Source organism: Phyllobates terribilis, unplaced genomic scaffold, assembly GCF_046119375.1.
Source record: "Phyllobates terribilis strain yellow unplaced genomic scaffold, ASM4611937v1 Scaffold_2__4_contigs__length_985480577, whole genome shotgun sequence".
NCBI classification, from domain to species: domain Eukaryota; kingdom Metazoa; phylum Chordata; class Amphibia; order Anura; family Dendrobatidae; genus Phyllobates; species Phyllobates terribilis.
The window spans coordinates 982,047,165-982,063,955 of record NW_027362762.1 but is presented as its reverse complement, the minus strand read 5'-3'; the positions used below and the strand labels follow the sequence as shown (position 1 = coordinate 982,063,955).

At 51.1% G+C, this 16,791-nt stretch overlaps 1 protein-coding gene across 1 annotated transcript in view; it reads left to right on the top strand.

Moving 5' to 3' along the window:
• GATD3 (glutamine amidotransferase class 1 domain containing 3) overlaps positions 1-16,457 on the top strand; it is a 130,051-nt gene extending 113,594 nt beyond the window's left edge. The window contains 3 exon segments of the mRNA XM_073668801.1: positions 8,205-8,248; positions 8,251-8,360; positions 15,734-16,457. Of these exon segments, the coding sequence (XP_073524902.1) occupies positions 8,205-8,248; positions 8,251-8,360; positions 15,734-15,865 (286 nt within the window). The 3' untranslated portion in view covers positions 15,866-16,457.
• The last annotated feature ends 334 nt before the right edge of the window (positions 16,458-16,791 follow it).

The window sequence follows — 16,791 nt, the reverse complement described above, 5'->3', positions numbered from 1 at the left end:
GATCAGACACCACTGTGATCTCTGTACTGCTGTACATATAATAGAGGGGTGAGGATCAGACACCACTGTGATCTCTGTACTGCTGTACATATAATAGAGGGGGTGAGGGATCAGACACCACTGTGATCTCTGTACTGCTGTACATATAATAGAGGAGGTGAGGATCAGACACCACTGTGATCTCTGTACTGCTGTACATATAATAGAGGAGGTGATGGATCAGACACCACTGTGATCTCTGTACTGCTGTACATATAATAGAGGGGGTGATGGATCAGACACCACTGTGATCTCTGTACTGCTGTACATATAATAGAGGAGGTGATGATCAGACACCACTGTGATCTCTGTACTGCTGTACATATAATAGAGGGGTGATGGATCAGACACCACTGTGATCTCTGTACTGCTGTACATATAATAGAGGGGGTGATGGATCAGACACCACTGTGAGCTCTGTACTGCTGTACATATAATAGAGGGGGTGATGGATCAGACACCACTGTGATCTCTGTACTGCTGTACATATAATAGAGGGGTGATGGATCAGACACCACTGTGATCTCTGTACTGCTGTACATATAATAGAGGGGTGATGGATCAGACACCACTGTGATCTCTGTACTGCTGTACATATAATAGAGGAGGTGATGGATCAGACACCACTGTGATCTCTGTACTGCTGTACATATAATAGAGGGGGTGATGGATCAGACACCACTGTGATCTCTGTACTGCTGTACATATAATAGAGGAGGTGATGGATCAGACACCACTGTGATCTCTGTACTGCTGTACATATAATAGAGGGGGTGATGGATCAGACACCACTGTGATCTCTGTACTGCTGTACATATAATAGAGGAGGTGATGGATCAGACACCACTGTGAGCTCTGTACTGCTGTACATATAATAGAGGGGGTGATGGATCAGACACCACTGTGATCTCTGTACTGCTGTACATATAATAGAGGAGGTGATGGATCAGACACCACTGTGATCTCTGTACTGCTGTACATATAATAGAGGGAGGTGATGGATCAGACACCACTGTGATCTCTGTACTGCTGTACATATAATAGAGGGGGTGATGGATCAGACACCACTGTGATCTCTGTACTGCTGTACATATAATAGAGGAGGTGATGGATCAGACACCACTGTGATCTCTGTACTGCTGTACATATAATAGAGGAGGTGATGGATCAGACACCACTGTGATCTCTGTACTGCTGTACATATAATAGAGGGGGTGATGGATCAGACACCACTGTGATCTCTGTACTGCTGTACATATAATAGAGGAGGTGATGGATCAGACACCACTGTGATCTCTGTACTGCTGTACATATAATAGAGGAGGTGATGGATCAGACACCACTGTGAGCTCTGTACTGCTGTACATATAATAGAGGGGGTGATGGATCAGACACCACTGTGATCTCTGTACTGCTGTACATATAATAGAGGAGGTGATGGATCAGACACCACTGTGATCTCTGTACTGCTGTACATATAATAGAGGGGGTGATGGATCAGACACCACTGTGATCTCTGTACTGCTGTACATATAATAGAGGGGGTGATGGATCAGACACCACTGTGATCTCTGTACTGCTGTACATATAATAGAGGGGGTGATGGATCAGACACCACTGTGATCTCTGTACTGCTGTACATATAATAGAGGAGGTGATGGATCAGACACCACTGTGATCTCTGTACTGCTGTACATATAATAGAGGAGGTGATGGATCAGACACCACTGTGATCTCTGTACTGCTGTACATATAATAGAGGAGGTGATGGATCAGACACCACTGTGAGCGCTGTACTGCTGTACATATAATAGAGGAGGTGATGGATCAGACACCACTGTGAGCTCTGTACTGCTGTACATATAATAGAGGAGGTGATGGATCAGACACCACTGTGATCTCTGTACTGCTGTACATATAATAGAGGAGGTGATGGATCAGACACCACTGTGATCTCTGTACTGCTGTACATATAATAGAGGGGGTGATGGATCAGACACCACTGTGATCTCTGTACTGCTGTACATATAATAGAGGAGGTGATGGATCAGACACCACTGTGATCTCTGTACTGCTGTACATATAATAGAGGGGGTGATGGATCAGACACCACTGTGATCTCTGTACTGCTGTACATATAATAGAGGAGGTGATGGATCAGACACCACTGTGATCTCTGTACTGCTGTACATATAATAGAGGGGTGATGGATCAGACACCACTGTGAGCTCTGTACTGCTGTACATATAATAGAGGGGTGATGGATCAGACACCACTGTGATCTCTGTACTGCTGTACATATAATAGAGGGTGATGGATCAGACACCACTGTGATCTCTGTACTGCTGTACATATAATAGAGGGGTGATGGATCAGACACCACTGTGATCTCTGTACTGCTGTACATATAATAGAGGAGGTGATGGATCAGACACCACTGTGAGCTCTGTACTGCTGTACATATAATAGAGGGGTGATGGATCAGACACCACTGTGATCTCTGTACTGCTGTACATATAATAGAGGAGGTGATGGATCAGACACCACTGTGATCTCTGTACTGCTGTACATATAATAGAGGAGGTGATGGATCAGACACCACTGTGATCTCTGTACTGCTGTACATATAATAGAGGAGGTGATGGATCAGACACCACTGTGATCTCTGTACTGCTGTACATATAATAGAGGGGTGATGGATCAGACACTACTGTGATCTCTGTACTGCTGTACATATAATAGAGGAGGTGATGGATCAGACACCACTGTGATCTCTGTACTGCTGTACATATAATAGAGGGGTGATGGATCAGACACCACTGTGATCTCTGTACTGCTGTACATATAATAGAGGAGGTGATGGATCAGACACCACTGTGATCTCTGTACTGCTGTACATATAATAGAGGAGGTGATGGATCAGACACCACTGTGATCTCTGTACTGCTGTACATATAATAGAGGGGGTGATGGATCAGACACCACTGTGATCTCTGTACTGCTGTACATATAATAGAGGAGGTGATGGATCAGACACCACTGTGATCTCTGTACTGCTGTACATATAATAGAGGAGGTGATGGATCAGACACCACTGTGATCTCCTGTACTGCTGTACATATAATAGAGGGGTGATGGATCAGACACCACTGTGATCTCTGTACTGCTGTACATATAATAGAGGAGGTGATGGATCAGACACCACTGTGATCTCTGTACTGCTGTACATATAATAGAGGGGTGATGGATCAGACACCACTGTGATCTCTGTACTGCTGTACATATAATAGAGGAGGTGATGGATCAGACACCACTGTGATCTCTGTACTGCTGTACATATAATAGAGGGGTGATGGATCAGACTCCACTGTGAGCTCTGTACTGCTGTACATATAATAGAGGGGTGATGGATCAGACACCACTGTGATCTCTGTACTGCTGTACATATAATAGAGGAGGTGATGGATCAGACACCACTGTGAGCTCTGTACTGCTGTACATATAATAGAGGGGGTGATGGATCAGACACCACTGTGATCTCTGTACTGCTGTACATATAATAGAGGGGTGATGGATCAGACACCACTGTGATCTCTGTACTGCTGTACATATAATAGAGGAGGTGATGGATCAGACACCACTGTGATCTCTGTACTGCTGTACATATAATAGAGGAGGTGATGGATCAGACACCACTGTGATCTCTGTACTGCTGTACATATAATAGAGGGGTGATGGATCAGACACCACTGTGATCTCTGTACTGCTGTACATATAATAGAGGAGGTGATGGATCAGACACCACTGTGATCTCTGTACTGCTGTACATATAATAGAGGAGGTGATGGATCAGACACCACTGTGATCTCTGTACTGCTGTACATATAATAGAGGGGTGATGGATCAGACACCACTGTGATCTCTGTACTGCTGTACATATAATAGAGGAGGTGATGGATCAGACACCACTGTGATCTCTGTACTGCTGTACATATAATAGAGGAGGTGATGGATCAGACACCACTGTGATCTCTGTACTGCTGTACATATAATAGAGGAGGTGATGGATCAGACACCACTGTGAGCTCTGTACTGCTGTACATATAATAGAGGGGGTGATGGATCAGACACCACTGTGATCTCTGTACTGCTGTACATATAATAGAGGGGTGATGGATCAGACACCACTGTGATCTCTGTACTGCTGTACATATAATAGAGGAGGTGATGGATCAGACACCACTGTGATCTCTGTACTGCTGTACATATAATAGAGGAGGTGATGGATCAGACACCACTGTGATCTCTGTACTGCTGTACATATAATAGAGGAGGTGATGGATCAGACACCACTGTGATCTCTGTACTGCTGTACATATAATAGAGGAGGTGATGGATCAGACACCACTGTGATCTCTGTACTGCTGTACATATAATAGAGGAGGTGATGGATCAGACACCACTGTGATCTCTGTACTGCTGTACATATAATAGAGGAGGTGATGGATCAGACACCACTGTGATCTCTGTACTGCTGTACATATAATAGAGGAGGTGATGGATCAGACACCACTGTGATCTCTGTACTGCTGTACATATAATAGAGGAGGTGATGGATCAGACACCACTGTGATCTCTGTACTGCTGTACATATAATAGAGGGGGTGATGGATCAGACACCACTGTGAGCTCTGTACTGCTGTACATATAATAGAGGAGGTGATGGATCAGACACCACTGTGATCTCTGTACTGCTGTACATATAATAGAGGAGGTGATGGATCAGACACCACTGTGATCTCTGTACTGCTGTACATATAATAGAGGAGGTGATGGATCAGACACCACTGTGATCTCTGTACTGCTGTACATATAATAGAGGAGGTGATGGATCAGACACCACTGTGATCTCTGTACTGCTGTACATATAATAGAGGAGGTGATGGATCAGACACCACTGTGATCTCTGTACTGCTGTACATATAATAGAGGGGGTGATGGATCAGACACCACTGTGATCTCTGTACTGCTGTACATATAATAGAGGAGGTGATGGATCAGACACCACTGTGATCTCTGTACTGCTGTACATATAATAGAGGAGGTGATGGATCAGACACCACTGTGATCTCTGTACTGCTGTACATATAATAGAGGGGGTGATGGATCAGACACCACTGTGAGCTCTGTACTGCTGTACATATAATAGAGGAGGTGATGGATCAGACACCACTGTGATCTCTGTACTGCTGTACATATAATAGAGGAGGTGATGGATCAGACACCACTGTGATCTCTGTACTGCTGTACATATAATAGAGGAGGTGATGGATCAGACACCACTGTGATCTCTGTACTGCTGTACATATAATAGAGGGGGTGATGGATCAGACACCACTGTGATCTCTGTACTGCTGTACATATAATAGAGGAGGTGATGGATCAGACACCACTGTGATCTCTGTACTGCTGTACATATAATAGAGGGGTGATGGATCAGACACCACTGTGATCTCTGTACTGCTGTACATATAATAGAGGGGTGATGGATCAGACACCACTGTGATCTCTGTACTGCTGTACATATAATAGAGGAGGTGATGGATCAGACACCACTGTGATCTCTGTACTGCTGTACATATAATAGAGGGGGTGATGGATCAGACACCACTGTGATCTCTGTACTGCTGTACATATAATAGAGGGGGTGATGGATCAGACACCACTGTGATCTCTGTACTGCTGTACATATAATAGAGGAGGTGATGGATCAGACACCACTGTGATCTCTGTACTGCTGTACATATAATAGAGGGGGTGATGGATCAGACACCACTGTGATCTCTGTACTGCTGTACATATAATAGAGGAGGTGATGGATCAGACACCACTGTGATCTCTGTACTGCTGTACATATAATAGAGGGGTGATGGATCAGACACCACTGTGATCTCTGTACTGCTGTACATATAATAGAGGGGTGATGGATCAGACACCACTGTGATCTCTGTACTGCTGTACATATAATAGAGGAGGTGATGGATCAGACACCACTGTGATCTCTGTACTGCTGTACAATAATAGAGGGGGTGATGGATCAGACACCACTGTGATCTCTGTACTGCTGTACATATAATAGAGGGGGTGATGGATCAGACACCACTGTGAGCTCTGTACTGCTGTACATATAATAGAGGGGTGATGGATCAGACACCACTGTGATCTCTGTACTGCTGTACATATAATAGAGGGGTGATGAATCAGACACCACTGTGAGCTCTGTACTGCTGTACATATAATAGAGGAGGTGATGGATCAGACACCACTGTGAGCTCTGTACTGCTGTACATATAATAGAGGAGGTGATGGATCAGACACCACTGTGATCTCTGTACTGCTGTACATATAATAGAGGGGTGATGGATCAGACACCACTGTGAGCTCTGTACTGCTGTACATATAATAGAGGGGGTGATGGATCAGACACCACTGTGATCTCTGTACTGCTGTACATATAATAGAGGAGGTGATGGATCAGACACCACTGTGATCTCTGTACTGCTGTACATATAATAGAGGGGTGATGGATCAGACACCACTGTGATCTCTGTACTGCTGTACATATAATAGAGGGGTGATGGATCAGACACCACTGTGATCTCTGTACTGCTGTACATATAATAGAGGGGTGATGAATCAGACACCACTGTGAGCTCTGTACTGCTGTACATATAATAGAGGAGGTGATGGATCAGACACCACTGTGATCTCTGTACTGCTGTACATATAATAGAGGAGGTGATGGATCAGACACCACTGTGATCTCTGTACTGCTATACATATAATAGAGGGGGTGATGGATCAGACACCACTGTGATCTCTGTACTGCTGTACATATAATAGAGGAGGTGATGGATCAGACACCACTGTGATCTCTGTACTGCTGTACATATAATAGAGGGGGTGATGGATCAGACACCACTGTGATCTCTGTACTGCTGTACATATAATAGAGGGGTGATGGATCAGACACCACTGTGATCTCTGTACTGCTGTACATATAATAGAGGGGGTGATGGATCAGACACCACTGTGATCTCTGTACTGCTGTACATATAATAGAGGGGGTGATGGATCAGACACCACTGTGATCTCTGTACTGCTGTACATATAATAGAGGAGGTGATGGATCAGACACCACTGTGATCTCTGTACTGCTGTACATATAATAGAGGAGGTGATGGATCAGACACCACTGTGATCTCTGTACTGCTGTACATATAATAGAGGAGGTGATGGATCAGACACCACTGTGATCTCTGTACTGCTGTACATATAATAGAGGAGGTGATGGATCAGACACCACTGTGATCTCTGTACTGCTGTACATATAATAGAGGGGTGATGGATCAGACACCACTGTGAGCTCTGTACTGCTGTACATATAATAGAGGAGGTGATGGATCAGACACCACTGTGATCTCTGTACTGCTGTACATATAATAGAGGGGTGATGGATCAGACACCACTGTGATCTCTGTACTGCTGTACATATAATAGAGGAGGTGATGGATCAGACACCACTGTGATCTCTGTACTGCTGTACATATAATAGAGGGGTGATGGATCAGACACCACTGTGATCTCTGTACTGCTGTACATATAATAGAGGAGGTGATGGATCAGACACCACTGTGATCTCTGTACTGCTGTACATATAATAGAGGGGGTGATGGATCAGACACCACTGTGATCTCTGTACTGCTGTACATATAATAGAGGAGGTGATGGATCAGACACCACTGTGATCTCTGTACTGCTGTACATATAATAGAGGAGGTGATGGATCAGACACCACTGTGATCTCTGTACTGCTGTACATATAATAGAGGGGGTGATGGATCAGACACCACTGTGATCTCTGTACTGCTGTACATATAATAGAGGGGTGATGGATCAGACACCACTGTGATCTCTGTACTGCTGTACATATAATAGAGGGGTGATGGATCAGACACCACTGTGATCTCTGTACTGCTGTACATATATAGAGGGGGTGATGGATCAGACACCACTGTGATCTCTGTACTGCCGTCTCTCATGCTCTCGCCCGCTTGCAGTGTTTGGGGGTCGTCTCTCATGCTCTCGCCCTCTCTCACCCGCAGGTTGTGCTGCATCGCCCCGATCTTGGCTGCTAAGGTGATTCCTGGGTGGAGGTGACTGTGGGGCAGGAAGAAGAACAAGGAGGGAAATGGCCGTATGCCGGGACTGCCAAAGCCATCGCCGCCCTGGGAGGAAAACACCGCGCCAAGGAGGTGCATATATCCTTCACAGCACGAGGGGCGCAGAGATCCCCTCCCTCCTCTGTGTATATAACGTGAGGGGCGCAGAGATCCCCTCCCTCCTCTGTGTATATAACGTGAGGGGCGCAGAGATCCCCTCCCTCTCTGTGTATATAACGTGAGGGGCGCAGAAATCCCCTCCTCCTCTGTGTATATAACGTGAGGGGCGCAGAGATCCCCTCCCTCCTCTGTGTATATAACGTGAGGGGCGCAGAGATCCCCTCCCTCCTCTGTGTATATAACGTGAGGGGCGCAGAGATCCCCTCCCTCCTCTGTGTATATAACGTGAGGAGCGCAGAAATCCCCTCCCTCCTCTGTGTATATAACGTGAGGGGCGCAGAGATCCCCTCCCCCCTCTGTGTATATAACGTGAGGGGCGCAGAGATCCCTCCTCCTCTGTGTATATAACGTGAGGGGCGCAGAGATCTCCTCCTCCTCTGTGTATATAACGTGAGGGGCGCAGAGATCCCCTCCCTCCTCTGTGTATATAACGTGAGGGGCGCAGAGATCTCCTCCCTCCTCTGTGTATATAACGTGAGGGGCGCAGAGATCCCCTCCTCCTCTGTGTATATAACGTGAGGGGCGCAGAGATCTCCTCCCTCCTCTGTGTATATAACGTGAGGGGCGCAGAGATCTCCTCCCTCCTCTGTGTATATAACGTGAGGGGCGCAGAGATCCCCTCCCCCCTCTGTGTATATAACGTGAGGGGCGCAGAGATCCCCTCCCTCCTCTGTGTATATAACGTGAGGGGCGCAGAGATCCCCTCCCCCCTCTGTGTATATAACGTGAGGGGCGCAGAGATCCCCTCCCTCCTCTGTGTATATAACGTGAGGGGCGCAGAGATCCCCTCCCCCCTCTGTGTATATAACGTGAGGGGCGCAGAGATCCCCTCCCCCCTCTGTGTATATAACGTGAGGAGCGCAGAGATCCCCTCCTCCTCTGTGTATATAACGTGAGGAGCGCAGAGATCCCCTCCTCCTCTGTGTATATAACGTGAGGGGCGCAGAGATCCCCTCCTCCTCTGTGTATATAACGTGAGGGGCGCAGAGATCTCCTCCCTCCTCTGTGTATATAACGTGAGGGGCGCAGAGATCCCCTCCCCCCTCTGTGTATATAACGTGAGGAGCGCAGAGATCCCCTCCCTCCTCCGTGTATATAACGTGAGGGGCGCAGAGATCCCCTCCTCCTCTGTGTATATAACGTGAGGGGCGCAGAGATCCCCTCCCTCCTCCGTGTATATAACGTGAGGGGCGCAGAGATCCCCTCCTCCTCTGTGTATATAACGTGAGGGGCGCAGAGATCCCCTCCTCCTCTGTGTATATAACGTGAGGAGCGCAGAGATCCCCTCCTCCCTCTGTGTATATAACGTGAGGGGCGCAGAGATCCCCTCCCCCCTCTGTGTATATAACGTGAGGAGCGCAGAGATCCCCTCCTCCCTCTGTGTATATAAACGTGAGGGGCGCAGAGATCCCCTCCCCCCTCTGTGTATATAACGTGAGGGGCGCAGAGATCCCCTCCCTCCTCCGTGTATATAACGTGAGGGGCGCAGAGATCCCCTCCTCCTCTGTGTATATAACGTGAGGGGCGCAGAGATCCCCTCCCCCTTCTGTGTATATAACGTGAGGGGCACAGAGATCCCCTCCCTCCTCTGTGTATATAACGTGAGGGGCGCAGAGATCTCCTCCCTCCTCTGTGTATATAACGTGAGGGGCGCAGAGATCCCCTCCTCCCTCTGTGTATATAACGTGAGGGGCGCAGAGATCCCCTCCCTCCTCTGTGTATATAACGTGAGGGGCGCAGAGATCCCCTCCCCCCTCTGTGTATATAACGTGAGGGGCGCAGAGATCCCCTCCCCCTTCTGTGTATATAACGTGAGGGGCGCAGAGATCCCCTCCCCCCTCTGTGTATATAACGTGAGGGGCGCAGAGATCCCCTCCTCCTCTGTGTATATAACGTGAGGGGCGCAGAGATCCCCTCCCTCCTCTGTGTATATAACGTGAGGGGCGCAGAGATCCCCTCCCCCTTCTGTGTATATAACGTTAGGGGCGCAGAGATCCCCTCCTCCTCTGTGTATATAACGTGAGGGGCGCAGAGATCCCCTCCCTCCTCCGTGTATATAACGTGAGGGGCGCAGAGATCCCCTCCCTCCTCTGTGTATATAACGTGAGGGGCGCAGAGATCCCCTCCCCCTTCTGTGTATATAACGTGAGGGGCGCAGAGATCCCCTCCTCCTCTGTGTATATAACGTGAGGGGCGCAGAGATCCCCTCCCTCCTCTGTGTATATAACGTGAGGGGCGCAGAGATCCCCTCCCCCTTCTGTGTATATAACGTGAGGGGCGCAGAGATCCCCTCCTCCTCCGTGTATATAACGTGAGGGGCGCAGAGATCCCCTCCCTCCTCCGTGTATATAACGTGAGGGGCGCAGAGATCCCCTCCCTCCTCTGTGTATATAACGTGAGGGGCGCAGAGATCCCCTCCCCCCTCTGTGTATATAACGTGAGGGGCGCAGAGATCCCCTTCCCCCTCTGTGTATATAACGTGAGGGGCGCAGAGATCCCCTCCCTCCTCTGTGTATATAACGTGAGGGGCGCAGAGATCCCCTCCCTCCTCTGTGTATATAACGTGATGGGCGCAGAGATCCCCTCCCCCCTCTGTGTATATAACGTGAGGGGCACAGAGATCCCCTCCCCCTTCTGTGTATATAACGTGAGGGGCACAGAGATCCCCTCCCCCCTCTGTGTATATAACGTGAAGGGCGCAGAGATCCCCTCCCCCCTCTGTGTATATAACGTGAGGGGCGCAGAGATCTCCTCCCTCCTCAGTGTATATAACGTGAGGGGCGCAGAGATCCCCTCCCCCCTCCGTGTATATAACGTGAGGGGCGCAGAGATCTCCTCCCTCCTCCGTGTATATAACGTGAGGGGCGCAGAGATCCCCTCCCTCCTCTGTGTATATAACGTGAGGGGCGCAGAGATCCCCTCCCCCCTCTGTGTATATAACGTGAGGGGCGCAGAGATCCACTCCCCCCTCTGTGTATATAATGTGAGGGGCACAGAGATCCCCTCCTCCTCTGTGTATATAACGTGAGGGGCGCAGAGATCCCCTCCCTCCTCTGTGTATATAACGTGAGGGGCGCAGAGATCCCCTCCCCCCTCTGTGTATATAACGTGAGGGGCGCAGAGATCCCCTCTCCCCTCTGTGTATATAACGTGAGGGGCGCAGAGATCCCCTCCCCCCTCTGTGTATATAACGTGAGGGGCGCAGAGATCCCCTCCCCCCTCTGTGTATATAACGTGAGGGGCGCAAAGATCCCCTCCCCCCTCTGTGTATATAACGTGAGGGGCGCAGAGATCCCCTCCCCCCTCTGTGTATATAACGTGAGGGGCGCAGAGATCCCCGCCCTCCTCTGTGTATATAACGTGATGGGCGCAGAGATCCCCTCCCTCCTCTGTGTATATAACGTGATGGGCGCAGAGATCCCCTCCCTCCTCTGTGTATGTAACGTGAGGGGCGCAGAGATCCCCTCCATCCTCTGTGTATGTAACGTGATGGGCGCAGAGATCCCCTCCCTCCTCTGTGTATATAACGTGAGGGGCGCAGAGATCTCCTCCCTCCTCTGTGTATATAACGTGAGGGGCGCAGAGATCCCCTCCCTCCTCTGTGTATATAACGTGAGGGGCGCAAAGATCCCCTCCCCCCTCTGTGTATATAACGTGAGGGGCGCAGAGATCCCCTCCCCCCTCTGTGTATATAACGTGAGGGGCGCAGAGATCCCCTCCCTCCTCTGTGTATATAACGTGAGGGGCGCAGAGATCCCCTCCCTCCTCCGTGTATATAACGTGAGGGGCGCAGAGATCCCCTCCCTCCTCCGTGTATATAACGTGAGGGGCGCAGAGGTCTCCTCCCTCCTCTGTGTATATAACGTGAGGGGCGCAGAGATCCCCTCCCCCCTCTGTGTATATAACGTGAGGGGCGCAGAGATCCCCTCCTCCTCTGTGTATATAACGTGAGGAGCGCAGAGATCCCCTCCTCCTCTGTGTATATAACGTGAGGGGCGCAGAGATCCCCTCCCCCCTCTGTGTATATAACGTGAGGGGCGCAGAGATCTCCTCCCTCCTCTGTGTATATAACGTGAGGGGCGCAGAGATCTCCTCCCTCCTCTGTGTATATAACGTGAGGGGCGCAGAGATCCCCTCCTCCTCTGTGTATATAACGTGAGGAGCGCAGAGATCCCCTCCTCCTCTGTGTATATAACGTGAGGGGCGCAGAGATCCCCTCCCCCCTCTGTGTATATAACGTGAGGGGCGCAGAGATCTCCTCCCTCCTCTGTGTATATAACGTGAGGGGCACAGAGATCCCCTCCCCCCTCTGTGTATATAACGTGAGGAGCGCAGAGATCCCCTCCCCCCTCTGTGTGTATAACGTGAGGGGCGCAGAGATCCCCTCCTCCCTCTGTGTATATAACGTGAGGGGCGCAGAGATCCCCTCCCTCCTCTGTGTATATAACGTGAGGGGCGCAGAGATCCCCTCCCCCCTCTGTGTATATAACGTGAGGGGCGCAGAGATCCCCTCCCCCCTCTGTGTATATAACGTGAGGGGCGCAGAGATCCCCTCCCTCCTCTGTGTATATAACGTGATGGGCGCAGAGATCCCCTCCCTCCTCTGTGTATATAACGTGAGGGGCGCAGAGATCCCCTCCCTCCTCTGTGTATATAACGTGATGGGCGCAGAAATCCCCTCCCTCCTCTGTGTATATAACGTGAGGGGCGCAGAGATCCCCTCCCTCCTCCGTGTATATAGCGTGAGGGGCGCAGAGATCCCCTCCCCCCTCTGTGTATATAACGTGAGGGGCGCAGAGATCCCCTCCTCCCTCTGTGTATATAACGTGAGGGGCGCAGAGATCCCCCCCCTCCTCTGTGTATATAACGTGAGGGGCGCAGAGATCCCCTCCTCCCTCTGTGTATATAACGTGAGGGGCGCAGAGATCCCCTCCCCCCTCTGTGTATATAACGTGAGGGGCGCAGAGATCCCCTCCCTCCTCTGTGTATATAACGTGAGGGGCGCAGAGATCCCCTCCCTCCTCTGTGTATATAACGTGAGGGGCGCAGAGATCCCCTCCCCCTTCTGTGTATATAACGTGAGGGGCGCAGAAATCCCCTCCTCCTCTGTGTATATAACGTGAGGGGCGCAGAGATCCCCTCCCCCCTCTGTGTATATAACGTGAGGGGCGCAGAGATCCCCTCCCCCCTCTGTGTATATAACGTGAGGGGCGCAGAGATCCCCTCCCTCCTCTGTGTATATAACGTGAGGGGCGCAGAGATCCCCTCCCTCCTCTGTGTATATAACGTGATGGGCGCAGAAATCCCCTCCTCCTCTGTGTATATAACGTGATGGGCGCAGAGATCCCCTCCCTCCTCTGTGTATATAACGTGAGGGGCGCAGAGATCCCCTCCCTCCTCTGTGTATATAACGTGATGGGCGCAGAGATCCCCTCCCTCCTCTGTGTATATAACGTGAGGGGCGCAGAGATCTCCTCCCTCCTCTGTGTATATAACGTGAGGGGCGCAGAGATCCCCTCCCTCCTCTGTGTATATAACGTGATGGGCGCAGAGATCCCCTCCCTCCTCTGTGTATATAACGTGAGGGGCGCAGAGATCCCCTCCCTCCTCTGTGTATATAACGTGATGGGCGCAGAGATCCCCTCCCTCCTCTGTGTATATAACGTGAGGGGCGCAGAGATCCCCTCCCTCCTCTGTGTATATAACGTGATGGGCGCAGAGATCCCCTCCCTCCTCTGTGTATATAACGTGAGGGGCGCAGAGATCCCCTCCCTCCTCTGTGTATATAACGTGAGGGGCGCAGAGATCCCCTCCCTCCTCTGTGTATATAACGTGAGGGGCGCAGAGATCCCCTCCCCCCTCTGTGTATATAACGTGATGGGCGCAGAAATCCCCTCCTCCTCTGTGTATATAACGTGAGGGGCGCAGAGATCCCCTCCCTCCTCTGTGTATATAACGTGAGGGGCGCAGAGATCCCCTCCCTCCTCTGTGTATATAACGTGAGGGGCGCAGAGATCCCCTCCCTCCTCTGTGTATATAACGTGAGGGGCGCAGAAATCCCCTCCTCCTCTGTGTATATAACGTGAGGGGCGCAGAGATCCCCTCCCTCCTCTGTGTATATAACGTGAGGGGCGCAGAGATCCCCTCCCTCCTCTGTGTATATAACGTGAGGGGCGCAGAGATTCCCTCCCTCCTCTGTGTATATAACGTGAGGGGCGCAGAGATCCCCTCCCTCCTCTGTGTATATAACGTGAGGGGCGCAGAGATCCCCTCCTCCTCTGTGTATATAACGTGAGGGGCGCAGAGATCCCCTCCCTCCTCTGTGTATATAACGTGAGGGGCGCAGAGATCTCCTCCCTCCTCTGTGTATATAACGTGATGGGCGCAGAGATCCCCTCCCTCCTCTGTGTATATAACGTGAGGAGCGCAGAAATCCCCTCCCTCCTCTGTGTATATAACGTGAGGGGCGCAGAGATCCCCCCCCTCCTCTGTGTATATAACGTGAGGGGCGCAGAGATCCCCTCCCCCCTCTGTGTATATAACGTGAGGGGCGCAGAGATCCCCTCCCTCCTCTGTGTATATAACGTGAGGGGCGCAGAGATCCCCTCCCCCCTCTGTGTATATAACGTGAGGGGCGCAGAGATCTCCTCCCTCCTCTGTGTATATAACGTGATGGGCGCAGAGATCCCCTCCCCCCTCTGTGTATATAACGTGAGGGGCGCAGAGATCCCCTCCTCCCTCTGTGTATATAACGTGAGGGGCGCAGAGATCCCCTTCCTCCTCTGTGTATATAACGTGAGGGGCGCAGAGATCCCCTCCCTCCTCTGTGTATATAACGTGAGGGGCGCAGAGATCCCCTCCATCCTCTGTGTATATAACGTGAGGGGCGCAGAGATCCCCTCCCTCCTCTGTGTATATAACGTGAGGGGCGCAGAGATCTCCTCCCTCCTCTGTGTATATAACGTGAGGGGCGCAGAGATCCCCTCCTCCCTCTGTGTATATAACGTGAGGGGCGCAGAGATCCCCTCCATCCTCTGTGTATATAACGTGAGGGGCGCAGAGATCCCCTCCCCCCTCTGTGTATATAACGTGAGGGGCGCAGAGATCCCCTCCATCCTCTGTGTATATAACGTGAGGGGCGCAGAGATCCCCTCCCCCCTCTGTGTATATAACGTGAGGGGCGCAGAGATCCCCTCCCTCCTCTGTGTATATAACGTGAGGGGCGCAGAGATCCCCTCCCTCCTCTCTTTATTGCCGTCCTCAGTGTTTCTACCTTAACCGCTTTCATCCACGAGGTTCATGTGGACAGGACCAGCAGAGTTGTCAGCACCCCGGCCTTCATGGGCCATCACGCCCCCCTGCACACAATATTTGATGGAAATGGATCCATGGTTTCTGCAGTGATCAAACTAACGGGGAAATAATGTACCCCGATATTACAACCCCAGAGCCCTCGTCTCCAGTACCCCTCATCCCCGGACCCCTCTTCTCCAGGACCCCTCATCCCCGGACATCTCATCCCCGAACCCCTCATCCCCATGACCCCTCATCCCCATGACCCCTCTTCTCCAGGACCCCTCTTCTCCAGGACCCCTCTTCTCCAGGACCCCTCTTCCCCATGACCTCTCATCTCTAGGACCCCTCATCCCCAGGACCCCTCATTTCCAGGACCCCTCATCCTCGGACTGCTCATCTCCAGGACCCCTCATCCCCATGACCCTTCATCCCCATGACCCCTCATCTCCAGGACCCCTCATCCCCAGGACCCCTCATTTCCAGGAACCCTCAACCCTGGACCCCTCATCTCCAGGATCCCTCATCCCCGGGACCCTTCATCCCCGGACCCCTCATCTCCAGGACCCCTCATCTCCAGGATCGCTCATCCCCGGACCCTTCATCTCCAGAACCCCTCATCCCGGACCCCTCTTCTCCAGAACCCCTCATCCCCGGACCCCTCATCTCCAGGACCCCGCAACCATGACTGCGACCACCCAGTATTAAAGGCTCCCCCACAAACTTGTCTGCTGTTCTCTGTTCACACCCACTACACAGGGGGCTGCGTATGGGCTGAGGGTGGGGGGCGGAAGGCACTGCGTGTCGTCCACTAGTGGAGACAATCAGATGGGCTGGAGACGTAGACCACTGTGTACAGTGAGAAGGGGGGAAGGCGCCATATAGAGTGCAATGGGGGTGGAGGCCACTGTGTACAGTGAGAAGGGGGGGAGGCGCCATATAGAGTGCAATGGGTGGTGGAGACCACTGTGTACAGTGAGAAGGGGGAAGGCGCCATATAGAGTGCAATGGGTGGTGGAGACCACTGTGTACAGTGAGAAGGGGGAAGGCGCCATAT